Consider the following 21,592-nt stretch of genomic DNA (forward strand, 5'->3'; position numbering starts at 1 on the left):
TTTTCCCAGGGGAGGTTTTCCCAGGGTAGGTTTTCCAGTGGAGGTTTTTCAGGGGAGGTTATCCACGGGAGGCTTTTCCACAGGAGGTTTTCCCAGATGAGGTTTTTTTGAGTGGAGGGTTTCCAGGGGAGGTTTTTTGAGAGGAGGGTTTCCAGGGGAAGTTTTTCCAGTGAAGGTTTTTTGAGAGGAGGGTTGTCCAGAGGAGGTTTGCCAGTGGATGTTTTTCAGCTGGAGGTTTTTCAGGGGGAGATTTTCCCAGATGAGGTTTTTTTGAGTGGAGGGTTGTCCCGAGAGGTTTTCTAGTGAGGGTTTTCCCAGTGGAGGTTTTTCCAGAGGAGGTTTTTCCAGTGGAGGTTTTCTCAGATGAGGTTTTTTTGAGTGGAGGGTTGTCCCGAGAGGTTTTCTAGTGAGGGTTTTCCCAGTGGAGGTTTTCCCAGAGGAGGTTTTTCCAGTGGAGGTTTTCTCAGATGAGGTTTTTTTGAGTGGAGGGTTGTCCAGAGGAGATTTTCCCAGTGGAGGTTTTTCAGCTGGAGGTTTTTCCAGAGGAGGTTTTCCAGTGGAGTTTTTCCCAAATGAGGTTTTTTTGAGTGGAGGGTTGTCCAGAGGAGGTTTTTTTGAGTGGAGGGTTGTCCAGAGGAGGTTTTTGAAGGTTTTCCCAGTGGAGGTTTTCCAGTGGAGGTTTTTCAGCTGGAGGATTTCCAGTGGAGGTTTTTCAGTGGAGATGTTCCCAGATGAGGGTTTTTTGAGTGGAGGGTTGTCCAGAGGAGATTTTCCAGTGGAGGTTTTCCCAGACAAGGTTTTTTCCAGCTGGGGAGATGGATGTCTGGGCTAACGAGTTAAACCTGCTGCCACCTTGACATGACACCGGAGTCTTATTCCATTCGTCATTGAACAAAAAAATCGAAGCAAACATGAAAATGAGCAGATATCGAGTCCTGAGGTTAAACAATATGTCAGTACCTGCGTGGTGGACGTGTTGGTGTCCAGGTCCACAGCTGTGATGGAGCCCAGCCTCTTGGTGCTGCTGCCGCCACCGAGCCAGGCAGTGTGACTGGACGACACATCACTGCTGCCGGAGCTCAGCGTGAAGCACTCAGCGTTGAACACCCGCGGGACCACCAGCTCCCTCATTAGACACAACATCTCACCTGCGTTCAGCCGATCAAACACCTGCACACAAAAATAACTCATAAAACACGCTCTCTTTAAAGCTGCATTCTGGTCTGTTACATCGTGTCTGTGTGTTACCACCACTGCGGGACGCTTTGCCCCAGCTCATCTCTCCACTACTCTGTCCTCTGTGAACTACTTGACCTTTCTCAGAATAAATGAGAGCATCAGCAGCATCGGTTAGTGTTCAGGTCCTGACCTGAGCGGATGTGGGTCGATCCTGTGGGCTCTCCCTCAGGCAGTCCTTCATCAGCGCCTGAAAGCCGGGCCAAGGTGAGCAGCCGTAGTGTTTCACTGGATCTGTGCACAAAGCAATGGACAGTTCAGAAAATTCTCTTTAACTTAATTATCTATTAATAAATATATGAAAAAAGCACATAAAAGTAAAATAAGAGATACAATAAAAGCACAATCCCGGATTCAAGAGGACGACTCTGACAACAACATTTTAGACACAATGACACAGTGTCAGGACAATCATGGAGACAGCTGTTTAATGTTGTAAAAACTTGATGTGGTTTTGTCCCACAGACTGTATGTAAGTGTTCGTAGCTTCCGGCTCTGCAAAATCAGGCCGATGCAGAAGTGTCTTCAGCTGCAATACCACCAAGTACCACTAGAGGTCGGCTCCAAAAAGCCTCCGGCTCCATAGACTCCCATTCAACTTCTCTCATCAAATCCAAAGTGAATAAAATGTGTCCATCAGTTATCTCGGTGTTGTTAGCTAAAGTCACTCCTTCTTATTAGTTTTCTGGAGGTCCATCTGAAAATAATCCCTCATTCATTAGAAAAGAAGATTCAAGAAGACCTGTTTTTGGGGACGTGTCTGTTTGATTGACAGGCCTGTGGTGCAGTCAGGTTACAGCTATCGGTGGGCGGGACGTAGTATAATCACATTTCCAATTAGATCGGTCCGATCCCAAACTCTGTTCAAATATGGTCACTTCCTGCTCCAACCGCTCTGAACTAGTAAAGATGGTGACGGACAGAATCTGAACTGGAAGATTCATAACGTTCACAAACCAACGATGACATCACTGATGGTTGATGACATCACTGATGGTTGTTTTGTTCTCATATTACTATAATTTGGCTTTGAATGATGCCTGATGATTTAATCCAGCATCAAGTTAATGAATACCAACTATAACACAAACAATTTAAAAAATGTGACCTTAATCATCTCTGAAAACATTATGAGCATCAGCACAGAACATTAACAGCAGCATCAGTCCTCCGTCGGACAGAAAGACATCGTCGGTGTCTCCCGGTGAACTCTTGAATTATTACCTGGCAGTTTTCCCTGCACAGCAACTTCATCAAACTCGCTGGGGAACTTCATGCCGTCGGAAATGCGCTCGCCGCAGGTCAGGAGGTCGTAGAGCAGCAGGCCGAACGAGAACACGTCGGCCTGCTGGTTGTAGATGACGTTACCGCGGGCGACCTCTGGTGCTCGGAAACCTGCCAGATACACAGAAATCAATATAGAGCAGCGTTATCGAAAGTGTTACACCACACTTTTATTAATGTTTCATAAAACTGCCAGATCTAATGGAAAAAAATACACGACTTTCACTGAGAAATCTGATTTGTAAGGGTAACTTCAGAGAATTACGTCGAGCTACTGTTAAACATGTTTAACGACTCATCAGCAGGCGTCTGACCTGGTGTGCCCTCGGAGCTCCTCACTCCCATGCTGCAGCAGTACTGAGCGATGCCAAAGTCCGTGATCTTGGCAATGATCTCCGAGTCGGTCTTCAGGTTGAACAGCAGGACGTTGTGGGGCTTCAGGTCCCGATAGATGATCATGGCCGAGTGAAGGTACCTGATTCCACACATCCACCAACGACACAGTGGGATTAGTTTTCAAAGTCCTTCATTTTACCCATCATGTCTGTCCATCTTGAACAGAAAAATCAGCTTCATCAGGAAAGATGAACACGGACCTTAATTTGTGTTAGGGAATTCCTGCTTGATTTTTTTTAGCGGTGGATCTGACCGATCTGATCGGAAACCTGACGATACTACGTCCCGCCCACCGATAGCTGTAACCTGACTGCACCACAGGCCTGTCAATCAAACATACACGCCCCCAAAAACAGGTCTTCTTGAATCTTCTTTTCTAATGAATGAGGGATTATTTTCAGATGGACCTCCAGAAAACTAAGAAGAAGGAGTGACTTTAGCTAACAACACCGAGATAACTGATGGACACATTTTATTCACTTTGGATTTGATGAGAGAAGTTGAATGGGAGTCTATGGAGCCGGAGGCTTTTTGGAGCCGACCTCTAGTGGCACTCGCTGGTATTGCAGCTGAAGACACTTCTGGATCAGAACCATTTTACAGACCTGAAGCTACGAACTCTTTTATATACAGTCTGTGTTCAAAACTACAACCCTGTTTCCAAAAAAGTTGGAAAGCTGTAAATAAAACGTGAATAAAAGCAGAATGGGATGACTAAACTTTCTACCTGAGTCCGTCTGCCACCTGCAGGGCGATCCTGTGCTGCAGCTTCTGGTTGAGGCTGCCGTTCTCATGTTGGAAAAGGGAATCCAGGGACCCTCGCAGAGCCAGCTCCATCACCAGGACCTGAGGAGCTGAGCCGGCCGCCAGCAGGCCCACCAGGCTGGGGTGACGCAGACGACCCAACACGGCCAGTTCCTGGAACACAGCCAGGGAGATATGTGAGGAGGTGAAGGAAAGATGCACTGAAGAGCAGAGTCGGGACAGTTTCACAGGTTAAAATAATCTACAATATTTCAGAAGTTGTCATCCTGTTAAATATGTGGTTGAGCCGTGAGGAGAATAAAAACATCTGCATGAGGGAGCGGAGAGTTTCTGAGGCACATTTACCTGTCTGAGGAGTCTGTAGATGTAAAGCTCAGACGCATGCTTGTTGAATATTTTTACAGCTACTTCTTCATTTTTATAGACACCTCGATACACAGTTCCAAAGCCACCGTCCCCTGTAAACAAAATATGTATTTATTTTTGCATTTCATTTAACAATATGAAAGGATTCCAAAAAAAAAACTTGATCCGAAAAGTAAACCATTAAACTGTTTGTTCTAATAATGTGGTATCTGATAAAAAAAACTACGTACCCAGACGGTTTTCTTTAGACAGATCTATATCCAGCTCTTCACTGTCCAGTATTGTTCCTGCAGGCTGGTCACTGAGCACCAAGTCGGGGGCAATCTGAGAGATGGGAAGTGTGCAGCGCGGATTCTCCAGGTTCACCAGCAGAAAATCTGGAATCAATACTTTAATTACTGATATTATCATTTTCATGGAATAAAAAAAGGATTCATGTCTCAGTACAGGCATTGATCTTCTGCTGTGATCTGCAGAACGTACCGTTGTCGAAGTAGGTGAAGAGGTCTTCCAGCAGGATCTTGCTCCACTCCTGGCCGTCCTCAAAGCTGAACAGAGCCCACTTCTTCAGCAGAGCCTCTCCGCTGCCGTGCATGTCGGTGTTGAGCAGGCCGGGGAACCACTCCTCCAGCAGGGAGTCGATGTGATCCACCACCTGACCCAGCAGCACGCGGCCTGGGGGAAGAGAAGGGAGATGGTGGGTCAGGTTAAAAAAAAGAAAGCAAAACCTGAATACGGTCCTTTAGGTTTACATACTCTGTTAGAACCAAACTACATTTGTTCTGGCATCTAGTTTCTCAATTTTCTTTAATTCTTCCGAGTCTAAAGATCATTTCTAGATATCTGAATAAACTGCAGCACCTTTACATGAAGAGGGAACGGTTATCCTGACAAAGCTGGAGGGGTTGTGCTCCACCGAGGCGGCCTCCACCAGACAGTACGCCTCCGGAGACCAGTTCAGGTAGATGCCTCTCCTCCAGTAGATCCGGTTGGGTCGGACCGTTTTTTCTGGACAGGAGAAAGACTTTATTCATCTTCCTTCTTTAGATCTGTAGCAGTAGCATTGAGTGTGCGCTCAGTTCACCTCTTCCACAGAGCAGGTAGGAGGAGAACTCTAGCAGGCGGCTGATCTGCCGAGACCAGTAATCCATGGGGAAGTAGGGCATCTCGTACAGACGCACGATCACCTCCGAGTTCTCGCAGTGAGGCAGCTCTATCACCGGCCTGTGCTTGGACAAACTGTGGATGATTGGATGACAGGTTAGACTGACAGTTGTTGGTGTTCTTGTTCTGTCTTTCTGAACAAAGACACGATACCTGCTGGGTATCAGCAGCTGTTCGTCGCCGAAGGGAAGCGCGATCTGAAACTTCTCCAGCAGCTTGAAGAACTGCGTCAGGTGGCTTTTTGGGAAACATTTGGTCTCAAACAGAAACTTTTCCACCACCGAGCGCTGAACGACTCCTTTAGGATGCTCCCGGAAGCCACAGCTCTTCAACGTCAGCTTCTGCACAGAGGACAGAGGAGACATGCGTCTGTGGACCTGAAACTAACCGACCGGTCTGGTGACAAAATCAGGCCTTTGGATCTCGGCAAGAATAACCTAGTTTTGATAAAGATGTAAACTTGTCATTCTAAAAAAGATGTTATGAAAAGTTGTGAAAAGTTATGAAAAATACTTTAAGAGGAATCAGAACATCTTGATCTTTCCTGGATCTGAGAAGACCAGGTCAAAACATTATGTACAGCTGGAGCAGGTTTATGATGCTACACAGATTTTAATTAGAAAAATCGACCAATGGCGTCCTACCTGGGAGAGGATGTTGCACAACCACTGAGGGTTGATGAAGTAGAGCTCCTGAAGCTGGAGTGCAGGATCATCAAAGTGCAGCAGAACTCCTGTAAAACATTACAAATAAAGTGTTGCTCCATGGATCCAATATCACTGGATATATAAATTGAAAACTATTTATCCTCCCACCAATATCTTAACAAACTGAAATTTATACAATAAGAAATCAGTCAACCAGTTTTCTGTCTGCAACATCCGACGCTGCAGAACTCAGTCCCTCTGAGATGTCGGTGATTGTTTTGATCAAAATGTTTGATTTTATGGTGGATTTTCTCCAAAATTGTGATGCAATTTGTGGAGTATTAAGTTAGTTTTTTTTTGCATAAAATTGGGGAAAGTCGAGAAAGAAAAATAATATATTTTTTTAATCACTACCTGATAAAGGAATAAATCTGTCACCACTTCCTGTGATCATAATCCTGCTGCACATCACAGAAATATTTTAGTTCTCATCTTTTTTATGTATTTATTGAACTTAGAGAACCGTGGAGATAAAAGCTCCTAAAAGGTCCTAAAAGTTCCTAAAAGGTCCTAAAAGGTCCTATAAGCTGCGTATGTTTCCAGATCAGACCGTCTGTGACTGGAATATAGAAACAAGGACTACATCAGCTGTCAAAATAAGAGCTTTAGATGCTGTTTAATTCATGTTCATTCAACACATAGACCTGCTGGATGAAACAAACAAAGAGACGTCTCTGACAACTGGACGTGTGGAGAAAACTCATTTAACATCCAGTAATATGGAATCACTTCCTCTGATCACAAACATTTAATCACATCATTTTAATGTGAAGAACACATTTCTCTTCCTGTTTCTCCTCTTGTTCCTGTTCCTCCGGTGAACAGAGTTTTATTTGGAGATGAAAACAGGAGCAGAGACTTTCTGGTTGGAAATGAGGAGTTATTGTTAATAAAGTTATTTATCTTTTTTAAAAGACTGGATTACGAGGCTGTGACTCAAAGAGAATCGAGGCTGTACCAGATTTTATCATGATGGTACTGTGAGTGCTGAGGTTGATATTTATGAATTAGGATACTTTAAAATAAACCTACATTCGTCTTTTTCAAAGCCAAACATTAACTAAAATATTTTTTGGAGGCTTTTTCATGTAAAAACTAGCAGCAGTGACCAACGAGCGACTGACCAACTTCGCTAAGGAAGTGGATGGCGTGAGGCAGCTCGGCCTCGTCAAGCTGCAGCTGACTCTCCTGGATGAGCTGCAGCAGCTCGTGGTGCCTGAGGACGGGGAACTCCGGGGGAACTCTGGTCCTCTCTGCCAGAACCCGGCGCTCCAGCTCCACGTAGCTGTCCGGCACCAGCTGACCCATCACCGGCTGGCCCTGGATCTGTGACGGGGGACAGGGGGCGGCGAGGTGAAGCCAGGAGAAGAACTGAAACACCTCATCACCTGCTGGCGTCCTCCTACCTTGAAGTTGGTGACCTCCCGGGCGATGGCCTTGCGGAGTTTGGCCACGGTGTCCGAGTCCTCGCAGACAGAAACCATGTGATAATCCCGGATGGTGGGGAAGCCCTGATGGTTCAGCAGCTCCGCTCTGATTTTACTCAGGCAGGCCTGCAGCTGCTGCTCCTCACTCACATCTGTGTGGGTTCCCACCAGAATGACTGGAGACAGCGGAGCCACTGCCTGAAGGAACACACATACACATGCATTTCATTTTCTATAGCCCAGCTCAGTCGGCACCACAATGAACTATTGGTACCAACAATTCTTCTTTCAAAATGAGCCCCAAAACTTAAATTTTTTTCTTAATCATGAAAACTTTTATCCATAAGAAATCTCTCAGGAGAAAATGGATGAGAGCAGAAAGTCCCACAGTTGAGGACTGGATTTATGTGATCCATGACAGTTTTGTGATGCAGAAACTAACTTTTGTTCTAGGACTTGAACAAGAAAAGTTTGAAAGCCATTTCAAATCTTGGATTGATTCTGCATCCTCATTTAGATTTTACGTATTCCAAAATGCTTCTTTCAGCCACTCCTCTGTTCAATGTTCATATTTTTTGTATGTATTATTTACAATGTGTACTTTTAAGTTGGTTTACTTTATTCTTTTTCCCCTTGTTAAGAGTATGTAAACATGTTTTTCAAGATAATGTTTTAGTTCTGTTCCAAATAAACATTTTAATTAAAAGAAACCAACAACAAAAAAACTTTTATCCACTTTACAAAAGGTCTTCCAGTGATGTGAAAGTTCTTTGAGCATTTTACCAAAAAAACTGATTTACAAATGAAGCAGTCGACGCCTCTACTGTATGATGGTGATTCAGACCAATTTATCAATTAATCAGTTTACCAGATAAATATCAACTAAATTATAGATTTTTTTGGGGGGGATAAAAACAATCAAAACAAAATTTACTTTAAACTAAATTACTTTGTTGGATGGTTACATTTGCTGTGCTTTTAACAGTAAATAAGGCAGTATTGTCGGACATGTTTCACATATATAGTCCCATATAAACACCCAGACTTCTATTCTTCTTTTATTATAAATAACATATTGTGCTATTTGTTTCTTGAAACACTGGTTTGAAAAGTATTACATCATAGTGTCTGGTGTTCGATGTTAAAATGATGCTTCAGTGAAGTTTGACTAACTCATATTCAGGTTAAAGTGTGGTTGGTGCCTCACCTTGATGTTGAAGAGCCACGGTTTGAGAGCGTCCACCTGACTGGCTCCTTTGCTGAGGTTGTACACCACCAGGTAGAGAGCTCTGGATGTCAGGAAGTGAGGGTGAGAACCGCTCAGCTCTTCTCCACCTGTGGAATATAGAAGCATTACGAGTCATAGGATATCCAATATATCTGAAATATATAATATAATAGCACTCATCTTAAAAAAAAATGCTGTGTTTTCATGGTTATCTAACAGCATGCAGCAGTAAATCCCTTTAGACGAGGCTCACTAAGATTCTCCGTGATCATGTGGTCGGTGAAGAAATGAGGTCAACATTTAGACATGGTAATAAACATGACTTTTATAACAGCTGACAAGTCGATGTGTTGTAACTTTTTTTTTTTTTTAAATGCAGTGGAGATATTCATCCAGCTGTTCTGATGACACTGTTTGAATCCACTATTTTATAAGTTGGATTCAAATCTATTTATTAAGGTCACTTTTTCAAAAGAATCTTACATGAAAAATATGAATCAGTATGAGCTGATTGACGAGGTGCAGCTGAGGCACAAAGGCTGACTTTATATGTTTAAGATGTTACGTACTAATTTGACCCTAAAACACTGGATCCCATTCACCAAGAAATTTCTTCTTAAAACCAATTAATGAAGTTTGAAGCATGAAGATTTTGGCGTTCACCACGGTTTTCTTATTTGGGATTTTTTTTCTTGGGTAATAACAAAATTTACACACATTCATTACTTTAACAAGCTTTATGGTTTTGAATAAACACTACAAGGATCAGACAACAGACAGCTGTGAACTGCTTGTTTGTAAATTAAAATTAATTTGACTTTTACAATGTGATTCTTTAAATAATACAATTAATCTCAAGAAGGAAACACATCAGTAAAAAAAACCAGAGGTTTCAGTGTATCCAGGAGCATCTGGGATCAGACAGCTAAACAGGATGTGGATGCAGGTCTGGAGGTGCTGCTGCAGGGCGGTTCAGTCTGCAAGCTGCAGGTTCTTTTTATATCATTGCTTTTGCGCCTGAACGAACAATCGCATCCCATGCATCTTTTATTTTTGAATTATTTTACATCCAGTACTTGCGCTACTCTTTTAAATATGACTGCTCTTTTTCTGTTCACTTCCTACAGTCTCATGCCCTTTTATGGGCATTGGCAGGGCGTTTACTTATGCTATTTAGGAACAAATGAAGCGCTTTTTACTCACGAGGACCGAGGGATTCATCAGTAGAAGACACAAATGTGTGGTTTTCAGAACACGTCGTGAATCTGACGAAGACTTTTTCAAATTTAAGAGAAATCTTTGTGAATGAGGCCCGGTGCCATCCAAACATACACGTTCTGAAAATGAGTCTACCTGAAAAGTCCCAGACGTTCAGCTCCATCTTCCTGTCCCGCTCCCTGATGGTCCAGTCCCGGACGTCAATGCCGGCAGCGGTCTGCTTCGACTTCAGCTGGGAGCGCTTCATCTTCATCAGCTGCTGGATCAGGGAGGTCTTCCCGCTGCCCGCATTCCCGACCACGATGAGCTTCATGCGGTGGTACGGCACCGCCTTCTTCAGCCGCTGCTGCAGGAACCTGACAGAAGAAGAAGAAGAGGGGTGGAACAGACACTGCATGTTTAAGTATGAATTTCTTCTTCTTCCATAAAAACAGGACTGAACTGAGGGAGGTGAACATTGCACAAATAGACTTTCTGATGATGTAAGGTGGCATTCAAAGAATATTTAACTCTATCGTCTACATAAAGCTTGCAGACCTGATGATGTCTTTGGTCTTGCTGCCGATGAGCTTGAGGTCCAGCTGCAGCCGAAGGCCGTCCAGCGGCAGGTCCCACAGCCGGCCCAGTTTTCCCATCTCGTCCGGGAAGGAGCGCAGGTTGGTGTTCCGACTGACGTCCAGGGAGGTCAGGCTGTCCAGCAGGCCGATCTGTGGAGGGATCTGGAGGCAAAGGACACAACCATCACAGCTGCTTCATCATTTCATCATCCTCATTTTCATTCATGAGCCGACCTCCTGTCCTTTACCTCGGTGAGCTTGTTGTCACTCAGGTGGAGTTTCTCCAGTCTGACCCACTTGTAGATCGACCCGCTCAGGTCCAGATCTCTGATGCAGTTCTGACTGAACATCAGCTCTCTGATGTTGTTGGACACCCAGAATCCCGGGCCGGGCAGAACAGAGATGTTGTTGTTCCTCATGTCCACTGACTGCAGGCTGGACAGACAGAAGCATTAAAAGGTGAAATCTGTGAAGATTATTATCACGAAACCTACTGACAGACAGAAGCGGAGGATCTGACTTACTTCAGGAGGTCGAGGATCGCCTCGGAGATGAAGGTGAAGCTGTTATTTGCTAGTTTCAGTGTTGTGATCTTGGAGGGCAGATATGACAGAGAACCTGGAGAGGACAGTCAACATCTTTTCATGTTTTTACATCATATAATATGAAGGCAGAACAACTGATGCTGAATAAGTTCAAATCACATAGATCTCCTCGGACCTGTCTCCCTCTGTTAGTGTGAATAAAAAACACTCACAATGGTCAGGTTTGCTCACATATGTTCTATCCTGTTTTGAAATGAAACTTTTTTACAAAGTAGGCAGATGAAAAAAGCACGATGCATTTTTTTATGGCATCTTTTGGCTTTGATTATGAGCTGATGGTACTCACAGATTTTGTTCGTGGAGGCATTAAAGTTTTCCAGTTTGGGGCAGCCGGTCAGGAAGTCCGGAGAAATGTTGTCCACGCTGTTCTTGCTCACGTCAAGCAGCTTGATCTCGGGCAGACACAGAGGCGTGGACAGCTCCATGATACTGTTCCTGGAAAGAGAAAACCCTGCAGTTAAACACAGATACTGAAAATAAAACGGTTATTTGTGTTCAAACATCTGATGTAACATTAAGAATAAAAAAGAGTGAAACTGGTTCAAATATTTTTACATTTTCTCATGAAGAAAAGTGATAACTCGAAAAGAAATCTGTTACATATTTCTCATGATTAATATTCAACAAAACATTCTCTTTCTAGTAATCTGTTGCCATAATCTTGACCCATTTAACTGAACTCCCTCTAATCACTGCAGATGTACGCTGCTTTCTGTTAATATGTAAGCAATTGTTGACATTTTTATTCACTTCCTTCTTTCGAGAAAAAAAGTCCAGAGAACTTTGTTATGTTGCTTTGTTGTTGTCATAGAAATGAGCACATCAAAACAATACAAGTGACATTAATGTGAATTCACTTCCTGAATGCCAGAATGAAGACAGTTTCTTCTCAGAATATCAGAACTGGTGGCACAACCAAGCATCAACCATCAGTGATGTCATCATCCATCAGTGATGTCATCGTTGGTTTGTGAACGTTATGAATCCTCCAGTTCAGATTCTGTCCGTCACCATCTTTGCTAGTTCGGAGCGGTTTGGAGCAGGAAGTGACCATATTTGGACGAGCTGGGGGAGGAGCCAGAGGTGGATCTGATTGGAAACGTGATTATACTACGTGATTATCTTATTGCTTCTGTATGCTGCTGTAGCGAAAAAATTTCCCCTCGGGGATTAATAAAGTAAATACCTACCTACCTGCCTACCACCGATAGCTGTAACCTGACTGCACCACAGGCCTGTCAATCAAACAGACACGCCCCCAAAAACAGGTCTTCTTGAATCTTCTTTTCTAATGAATGAGGGATTATTTTCAGATGGACCTCCAGAAAACTAATAAGAAGGAGTGACTTTAGCTAACAACACCGAGATAACTGATGGACACATTTTATTCACTTTGGATTTGATGAGAGAAGTTGAATGGGAGTCTATGGAGCCGGAGGCTTTTTGGAGCCGACCTCTAGTGGCACTCGCTGGTATTGCAGCTGAAGACACTTCTGCATCGGAACCATTTTACAGACTAAGTCCTCTTTTAAATACAGTCTGTGGCCAGAAGGTGTAAAAGGAATTCATTTCCTAGCAGCCTACCCTTCCATAAACAGCTCCTCCAGCTGGTCCACGATGCGGCCTAGCTCGTGAGGGAACGTGGCGATTTTGTTGAAGGAAAGGTTGAGCTGCCTCAGAGACGGGCAGGTGACAGCGGGGTCGAAGGTCAGCAGGGGGCCGACGTAGTTACGGGAGACGTTGAGCGTGCTCAGAGACGGCAGAGACAGCAACTCCTCGGGCAGCGACTGGAGCTGGTTCCCCTGCAGGTCCAGTCGGGTCAGACTCTTCAGACTCTGTGACAAGAAAAAAAATTAAAAGCTGCAGCGTACATTTCCTTCTATCCTTCGAGTCTCTCGGCGACTGGTGTAATGATCAGATATGTTACCTGGCAGAGCGCAGAGGGGAACTCCAGCAGACTGTTGTGGCTCAGGTCCAGACGGAGGAGATGCCACAGCTGCTGCTGGACAAAGTCGTCGTCCAGCAGACAGGACAGAGACACCAACTCGTTCCCGGACAAGTCCAGCAGGCGGATCCTCTCCTTCGGCAGAGCGGCGGAGGTCTCAGACAGCCGCACTGAGGCGGAGACACCAGAGCACAATCATTAGTTATTACTTCAACTTAAACCAATTATATAAGACTAATGTGTAAATATCAGGAAAACAGAAGTGTGTTCTGAAACATATTCCACAAATTTCAACAACTACTTCGCATTTATCATTATGTTTCCTACCATATATCACTACATAGATAAGATAAGACTTTAGGTAGGAAAGATAAGTACACAGACAGAAAAAACTACAAATAAGCATACAGAAATATGAATACAATAAAAATAAATCTGTTTTTGGAGAATTTTTTTTAAAAACCCACAAAAAACGTGTAAATACACACACAAGCAAGCTATATATAAACACATAAAAAATAAATTCACCTATACAGTGAAATGTAAAGAAAAAAATAAGTCTGAAAAAAGTCTTCTACTAACAAACAGCAAGTAAGAAGAGAAAAAGTTGATATCAAGGTGTCCACGAATTTGAATTCAATTTCTTTACAATATAAAAATCCCTTAATACACTTTACAATTACAGGGAATAGAAAAACAGACATCACACAATAAATGATCAATGTTAAACTATCAATATCCATGTTCAGGAAGTGTTAAAACAACATGCAGTGAATAGCAGAGGGGTTATTTTAACTAAAAAAAAACAAACAGATAAATGATAAAAAGGAAATAAGCTTCAAACATTAAGGAAAGTTACACAACAATCAACATCTGTAGAGTCTGTCAAATTAAAAGTAAAGTTTTACCTTTTTGGCTCGAGCCGTTCCTTCCGTATCTTCGGTGTATCGGCTCACTGTGCTCATTCTCAGTCTGAAAACTCTGGACATGAAGATGGGAGGACGAAGGACAGTCAGAGTGAACAGTGAGGGAACTTGGATTACATTTATAGTTGTGTTTACATGAGAGTTTGTGTTTCACCTCTGCGCTGGCATGTCTGCGACGTCCCGGCTTCCTCTTGACGGACTCCCCCCTCAGCTCCTCGGATGAATTGTTGTGCGGCTTTGGAGACAGAGCGCCAGACAACGAATCGCTTCCTACCAAAGGAAGAACACAATAAAGAGGTGAGCACTTCAAATCAGAAACCACACTTGAGGTACAACAATATTCTTACAGCTCCCAAATATATTTCATGCCATTTTGCAGCTTTTCTCACCAAAGCACCATTTTATCATTTTTGTTTTTCTAGGATTTTGCTACCCCTATAAACCCTATATATTGTATTTTTTAGAATTAATTTACTGATATGAAAATGCTAAGCAAAAACAAAAAAAATCTTCAGAGAATTTCATATGATGATGAATCCATTTAAAACGGTGAAAACAGCACGCTGCCTGCATTGTGTGTAGATGGTGACGTAGCTGTTTAATGTGAGATTAATTCATTATCAACTTTAAGATGTTTTTGATAATAAACAGATGTGAGTCACTGAGATGAAAAACGTGCTTTTGAAGTACAACCCTGTTTCACAAAGATGTTGGGACGCTGTGCAAAATGTAAATAAAAACACAATGCAAGGATTTGGAAATCACCTAAACGCAAATTTAATTGCAAATAGACCAAAGACAACATATAAAATGTTGAAACTGAGAAATTTGTATTGTTTTATGAAATATATCTGATTATTTTGAAGTGTTCCTGAGCCCATGCAGTGATTTCCACTCCAGAATAGTGTGTTTTTAATGCAGTGCTGCCTGAGGGCCCGAAGATCACCACCATCCAATATTGGTTTCCAGCCTTGTCCCTTGTGTTCAGAGATTTCTCCAGATTCTCTGAATCTTTTAATGATATTATGAACCGTAGACGATGAAATCCACTAATTCTTTGTAGTTTTACGTTGAGGAACATTATTCTTAGATTGTTGAACTATTTTCCAACACAGTCTTTCAGAGTGGTGAACCTCTCCCCATCTTCACTGCTGAGAGACTCTGCCTCTCTGAAATCATCTTTTTATACCCAATCATGTTACTGATCTGTTGTCATGGTAACCTCACTAGTTGTGAGATGCTCCACCAGGTGTTTTTTTTTTTTTTTTATCTTTATACAACTTTTCCATCTTTTGCTGATCCTGTCCCAACTTTTTTGAGACGTGTTGCTGCCATCAAATTCAAAATAAGCAGATATTTTTCATAAAACAATAACATTTCTCAGTTTCAACATTTGATATGTTGTCTTTGATCTATTTTCAATTAAATATGGGTTTATGTGATTTGCAAATCTTCACATTCTGTTTTTATTTGCATTTTACACAGCGTCCCAACTTTTCTGGAAACAGGGTTGTAAAAGGTCACGTGCCAACTGAACATATTGATTTATTAATAGTGAGACTAATCACAAGTAAAAAAAAAAACATCTCAGACACTTTACCGTCACTCTCCAGGTCGTCGTTAAGAAACAAGCTGTCTTCTGTGGAGACGAAGCTGAAGCTGGAGTCGTCACTCTCGTCAGAGATGTAGCCCGAGGTCAGACACGGGTCGGCCATCGACCTCGTGGGACCGTTCACGCTCTTGGACTTCTGGATGGACTGGACGTACCTCGCCAAGCTCATGCCTTTACCTTGAAGACAGAGAACAGGCACGCTCAAATCAGGAGTTCATTTCATTATCAGTTAAGAAATCAAATAATTCTTTCAAAGGACTTCTTGAAGAATAACATGAACTCTTCAAATTGATTGTCTAACACCAGGAGATCATTTATAGTCATATAAAGGAAATGTTCCTCACTGCTGCTGCAGCGTGGATTATAAGTTCTGCCTCTGTCGGCCAGCAGGGGGCTCAGCCAGCCGGCGTCCAGGCGGCCCAGCCTGAAGCCGCCCAGGCAGACGGCGCTGTTCTGGAGGTCCAGACCCAGACGGCCCAGCAGCTGGATGACCGTCGGCCCGTCACCCCTCTTCACGCTCACAGCCAGAGCCCTGCGGAGCTGCTGCTCGTGGGCACCGCGGCTGAGCAGCAGCTCCACCAGCTCCAGAGGTCCACCCCTCTCACACACCTGAAGAAGATCTCAGTATCATTATCATCACCATAACTGTTGGTTCTTCTGTCAATGAGAAGGACCGGGAATCAAAACTGAATTCCTGAAGTATCATATTGGCATTCAAACAACTCCCACTCTTCTCTATCGGACTATAAAACATCTACATGTGGCCACATGCCCATCACAAGTTACCAGAACCAAAAGTCATGTTTTCAAAATTTCAAAATCAAAAATGCCTCTTTTGTTTCACAAACAGAAAAGAAGCAGGAAGTATTTAGTATTTCTATTTGATAAATGACAAACAACTTAATTTGGTTAATTGACCAATAAAGTGATCTTCTATATTTTCAGCATTATCCTAAAATACAAGTTTGTTGTCAGAATGTTATTCAGTATATTAAAAGATTTTTTTTCAGGGTTTGTAATCCAAAGAAATGTCCCCCTTCCTTCAGCATCAGTTATTTTGATTTTCAAACTCCATTTTTGGTTTGTGTTATTGTATTTTTTAAGAAACTGTTACGGTCTTGCATAGATTTCCTAATTGTCACGTTCTCGGAGCCAGTTTGTGATGAACATGGTGATATTTAGGCGACATGACGTTTCCAATTTTTACAGTCTTTAGTTTTGCATCTTACCATGCTGGAATAAGTGCAGCTAAAGATAATGGGAATTCATTTTGTAGATATTTGGTCATAAACCAAAGTGAAGGACAAAATTTTAAATTTGACCAGCTGGTGATGCTAAATTAAAAGTTATTACAAGACATCCTGCATATGACTTGTGGGGTTCCTCCTCTGGGGAACATGAATATCTTTCAAATTTCATGGCATCATCAGTCTGGACTGAAGTGATGGACCAACAAAGATGGTACCGTTCTGGACGTTTTGCAGATAATAAGCTAAAAGAACGCAGATTGATGGGAGTGAAAACACAACAGGACATGATTTAAAACGTATTTCCTGTCTCGTGTCCGGAAATGATCGTTGTGACCTCAGACCTGGTAAATGAGAGATTCCGTTTTTGTCTTCCTGTTGATGTCGGCGCCCATCTCGATCAGACACTCGGCCGTCGTCGTGTTTCCGTCCCTGCAGGCCTTTTCCAGCATGCTGTAGTGTAGCTCGGAGTCGCACCACATCTTGGCCAGAGCCAGGCACACCGACTTCCGCAGCTGACGGAGCAGGGAAAAACAAAGAGGTTAGTGAGGGCAGTAAGTGTCCTTCCTAAGCAGTGATTTTCCAAGAAACTTCACAACTAACAGATCAGTGACTTGTGTGGTGAATCTAAACAATCTTCAAGGATGACTGGTATGTCCTATAGTCCCACTGCGGTCGATGTTCCTGTGTGTTCACAGAGGATATGACTGCCTCCTTATCGACGGATAGAAAACACAACCCTGGATCTTTTGGAAAATAGCAACTAATATTCCTCAATAAGATTATTTAAGTTTTTCATGTTCACCATGTTACCTTGTTACCATCAGCAAATTAAGACTAAACACGCAGTCTGGATATAAAAGAGTTCGTAGCTTCCGGGTCTGTACACTTTTAGACACTTTTAATCTGAAAATCCTTTACGTCGGAGGGTCGGTGACTCACTGATGTTGTGTTGAAACCTGTTATTGTTTCTACAGTAAGTTTCATCCGTTTCACCAGGTTTCCCGTTTCAGATCCGTTCCAGAGGAGTTTGTGTTTGTAAGATTCACTCACTGGTTTCTGATCTCAAAACATTCACCCAGTTGATTCTGGGAATCGAAGCCTGACATCATTGTTGTTTTATTGCTTCCTTGAAATAGTTTCCAACCAACAGGTGATGTCACTGCTGGTTGCTGATTGGTCAAATGGACGGTAGTGTTAAAACTTACAGGGTTGATGATTTGGTCCGTCTCCTCTCTGAGGTGTTGGAAGATCTGCCTGTCAAAGTCTTCCCTCTGCAGCTCAGCAGCTGCTCCCGAACAGGCGTCCAGCATCCTCAACGCCACCTGAAAACACTGTGACACGGACGGACGGATAGACAGACAGAGGCAGGTCCAACAGAGTAAATTAATTAATGCTGCTATTACTGGAACTAGAAAGAAGAATATGTTGGCTGACAGACATCGGTTCGATTCCCATCCACGGCTGATCTGCCCTTTGGATGTCGAGCACAACAGCTGCGTTTCAAGACTCGTGGATGGTTTCAATGCAGAGGTTAAATTCGTCGCTGTGTCACACAGTAACCAAGCTAAAGATGCTGCTTCTTCAATATATGAGGTGCAATCATGTTTCGTGACCATTGTCACGCTTGTATTCGCAGTTTCACCGAGGACCTGAAACCTGAGCAGAGAGCGCACGTCAAACTTTTGGGGAACAGAAAGAAGTTGAAGGGAGCCGGATCGGTTGAGTAGGGGAAGCGGAGAGCTGCGATCGAGCTGCTGCCTGCAGGAAACTTTCACATTTTCAAAGCACTGTGTCGTGTTGGAGAACCGGAGTACCACGGCGCCACACGTTGGTGCTGACAGTCTGACTCTTGGGGACCAGTTCACGGTGCACAACCCTGAAAATGTCAAAGAAAACTCCCGACCTGATCCACCAGGACGTTCTGCCCCAACACTGCCTCTAAAAACACCTCCTGGCTCACTGCTTCATTAACATTGGCTGTCTGAAGCGTTGTCAGAGACCATATTAACAAATTTAATGCAAAATCTGATGTTTCTTCTCAGCATTTCAATTTATGTCAAGGAGCTTAGCCTAAAATAATGTACATGGGCTTCAGTGTGACGTCCAGTCATCTTTCTGCTCATTCTTTGTAAGCTGTCAAGGATGAACAGTAGATGCTAGAATAAACTGCAAGTTCAAATAAAATGAAATGTCAACTGTAAGAAACTGCAGCAGTGAATAATAAGATTTGAAGACATTATATGTAAAACAGTCAGGTCACCTTCAGCAGCATCTCCGAGTCTTCTCTGTACTGAGTGAGCGAGGCGACCACCACGGAGGCCAGGACCGGCACGATCATCCTCGACAGCTTCTTCTTGGATACGAGGTAGTTGAGCAGGGTCAGACCCCAGTAGTGTATCTCTGGACACGTTAGTGGAAGCACAGTTCGTCCTCTTTAACACATTTTACACAATCCCAACGATGCACACGCAAGTTTGTGTACAATTTTTGTCAAACAAATGCTTCATTTTGTTTTATTTCGGTAGTTAGAGGCAGAACGATCCGATCTAATGAGCAGCGTCGGTGCAAATCAGTGTAAAGCAAATATTTCCTTTCCAATGTCATTTTAAAACAGAAAAAAAAAAAAATCTAATTTGGGTTTATTGAGGTTATGAATGACAACTGTGTACCTCGTTCCTGCGGGAACATTTGTAGTGTGTGCAGCACTGTGTCTATCGCCCCCTGCTGGCACAGAAGGTCCACGGCACCGGAGCAGTCGGCCAGAGCGGACAGCACCTTCAGACCACACTTCTGGATGGTGGAGCTGCTGATGAACTGCACACACACACACACACACACACACACACACACACACACACACAGCTCAATATCACATATGTATTACTGAAATGGGCCAAATATTAGGAACACCTCTCAAAATTATACGTTATCATAAAATTTTATGTCTGTTCTAAAACTTTTTTAACAAAAAACAAAGTCAGGTGAATTTTACTGTATTGCTTTTAGCTCAGTACATCCAATGATCTGCTATTTGAGGGTGCAGAAATGTCCATTTCTACTAAAACTGAGAATTATTTTTGACATCATAAGATAAATTAAATGGATCATCTTTTTTTTGAATAACAGAAAAAATATTCTTCATGCTTTACAGCAGCAAATAATGTAAAACTACATAAAGACTTGCTGTCCGCAGTTTACAATATACAGACGTCGTGGTGTCTGACAACACTGCTGTTATTTCTTTTCTTGTTTTTGACACAAAATATTGTCAAATAATATTGGACCTGAACAGCGACAGTGAAAAATCTAAAAAATGAATCACTGGTATTGACATTTTTTTTCTCTGAAAAATAAAACACAATCATTAATAATCTTTTATAATTGTATTTTATTCTGATATGTATTGCATTATGATGTGTTTTTCAATGTCAATCTTCAGATTTTTTTTTCCCTTCATTTTTGTCTTTTTGTCGTTGTTCAGTTTCTGCCATAAAATTTAAGTAAAAAAAGAAAAACATGTATGTGCTGTTAAAACTTGAAGCAATTACACTTGACTGACGTGATGCCTTTTTTAGACTTTTTTAAGAAGTTGTTTTGGTCCGTGTTTCGGCAGAAGAGTACCAACGACCACACGGTTAAAAAAAACGACAATATACTTACCATTCAGTCATACCATCAACTGGCAAATTCTTTTCTGAAATTTAATTAAATGCTTCAGATTTTCTGCCTGCAGAACAACCTACTGTACAACGTCTGCAATGAATGGACGAACTGTTGTTTAATTAATGTCATGAATGAGAACTATATATACTGGAGGATTTGTACCGGGAGGATATTCTCCTTACTGAACAAAACACAGTGTCTTTGTGTTGTTTTTCAAGGTTTACCATCATTAAAATGCCCCCAAATAAGAGGAAAAGAGAAGATGTAGAGTTTTTCTGAACGTGTTGGTGTTGTTCGTACCCTGTTGAGAACCTCCAGGTAGAGGGTGTGAGCTCCTTCCAGCACACACTGGTTTTTCAGGACCTTCAGCGACACGTCGGCCATGTCGGGGTCTGCAACCGAGAGGCCGTGTTCCCTTAGACTTCTGTCTGGGATTTCACACACACACACACACACACACACACACACACACACACACACACACACACACACACACAAGAAACAAGTGAAGACAAAGAGGCAAGCAGACCCGGCCGCCCCGGTTATCAATGACTAATCTGATTTCAACGGTTGGTGCGCTGCTGCAGGGGCAGAGGACACTATAACCTCATTTTGATAGAAATGAAAACAGAACAAGCAGCTCCACTGAACCGGCCTCGCATTCCCCTGCTGAGCGAGAGAAGTGCGTCATTGCTCTTCATACAGCGAAAGAGAAAAGTCACGAGTGAGCAGCGGAGCAAGGAATGTGTTTCTGCCTGTGTGTGTTTGTACATTAAATATAGTGCAGGATGTTGGTGTTCACAGAGTTCTAAATACTGTAAGATATATATATATATATATATATATATATATATAATATATTCAGAATCTGATCATTGTCACTGGCTTTCCCGAAAGCGAGAAAAGGCGAGAAAAACTATATATACTTTCCCTGAGATTCAATTCAATGCAAATTAGCTGCTTTTTAACCGCTGCAGAGAGCAGATTAGTTTGAGATACAGACCGTCTCATTTACTGTAAGTAAATCAGTGACATGTGGCAAGAAACCTAAAACAGTGAGCTAAATCTTAAAGCTTAGAGCTTAAATCTTACATACTGCATCATTTAAAAATTTTTAAAAAAAATTAAAAAATTTTTTTTTTTTTAAATCCGTGTAGAACTAATATTGATTGGCAGGTGATCTGTGTGATGAACATAACCCCCACAGGAGGGACTCAGAAAAGACCCCTGAGTGTACCTGGGC

At 42.5% G+C, this 21,592-nt stretch overlaps 1 protein-coding gene across 2 annotated transcripts in view; it reads right to left on the minus strand.

Annotated features, from left to right (window-relative positions):
• lrrk2 (leucine-rich repeat kinase 2) overlaps positions 1–21,592 on the minus strand; it is a 44,577-nt gene that overhangs the window by 6,982 nt on the left and 16,003 nt on the right. For both annotated transcript variants that reach the window (XM_069163030.1, XM_069163032.1), the window contains 32 exons: positions 21,587–21,592; positions 20,650–20,777; positions 19,356–19,500; positions 18,947–19,086; positions 17,892–18,017; positions 17,028–17,198; positions 15,781–16,045; positions 15,425–15,613; positions 13,979–14,094; positions 13,807–13,879; positions 12,881–13,068; positions 12,538–12,788; positions 11,240–11,388; positions 10,873–10,966; positions 10,597–10,783; positions 10,329–10,510; positions 9,927–10,147; positions 8,553–8,680; positions 7,325–7,543; positions 7,043–7,244; positions 5,856–5,944; positions 5,365–5,552; positions 5,132–5,286; positions 4,909–5,055; positions 4,531–4,722; positions 4,278–4,424; positions 4,027–4,139; positions 3,644–3,834; positions 2,835–2,995; positions 2,461–2,631; positions 1,370–1,470; positions 961–1,170 (listed from right to left, as the gene is read on the minus strand). The exon at positions 21,587–21,592 is cut by the window's right edge and continues 119 nt beyond it. In XM_069163030.1, the coding sequence (XP_069019131.1) occupies positions 961–1,170; positions 1,370–1,470; positions 2,461–2,631; positions 2,835–2,995; positions 3,644–3,834; positions 4,027–4,139; positions 4,278–4,424; positions 4,531–4,722; positions 4,909–5,055; positions 5,132–5,286; positions 5,365–5,552; positions 5,856–5,944; positions 7,043–7,244; positions 7,325–7,543; positions 8,553–8,680; positions 9,927–10,147; positions 10,329–10,510; positions 10,597–10,783; positions 10,873–10,966; positions 11,240–11,388; positions 12,538–12,788; positions 12,881–13,068; positions 13,807–13,879; positions 13,979–14,094; positions 15,425–15,613; positions 15,781–16,045; positions 17,028–17,198; positions 17,892–18,017; positions 18,947–19,086; positions 19,356–19,500; positions 20,650–20,777; positions 21,587–21,592 (5,045 nt within the window). The remainder of the gene's footprint in view (positions 1–960; positions 1,171–1,369; positions 1,471–2,460; positions 2,632–2,834; positions 2,996–3,643; positions 3,835–4,026; positions 4,140–4,277; positions 4,425–4,530; positions 4,723–4,908; positions 5,056–5,131; positions 5,287–5,364; positions 5,553–5,855; positions 5,945–7,042; positions 7,245–7,324; positions 7,544–8,552; positions 8,681–9,926; positions 10,148–10,328; positions 10,511–10,596; positions 10,784–10,872; positions 10,967–11,239; positions 11,389–12,537; positions 12,789–12,880; positions 13,069–13,806; positions 13,880–13,978; positions 14,095–15,424; positions 15,614–15,780; positions 16,046–17,027; positions 17,199–17,891; positions 18,018–18,946; positions 19,087–19,355; positions 19,501–20,649; positions 20,778–21,586) is intronic.

This window comes from Embiotoca jacksoni, unplaced genomic scaffold (genome assembly GCF_022577435.1).
Source record: "Embiotoca jacksoni isolate LCO1_2020_lvr unplaced genomic scaffold, fEmbJac1.0.p SCAF_3, whole genome shotgun sequence".
In the NCBI taxonomy this organism is placed as follows: Eukaryota; Metazoa; Chordata; class Actinopteri; family Embiotocidae; genus Embiotoca; species Embiotoca jacksoni.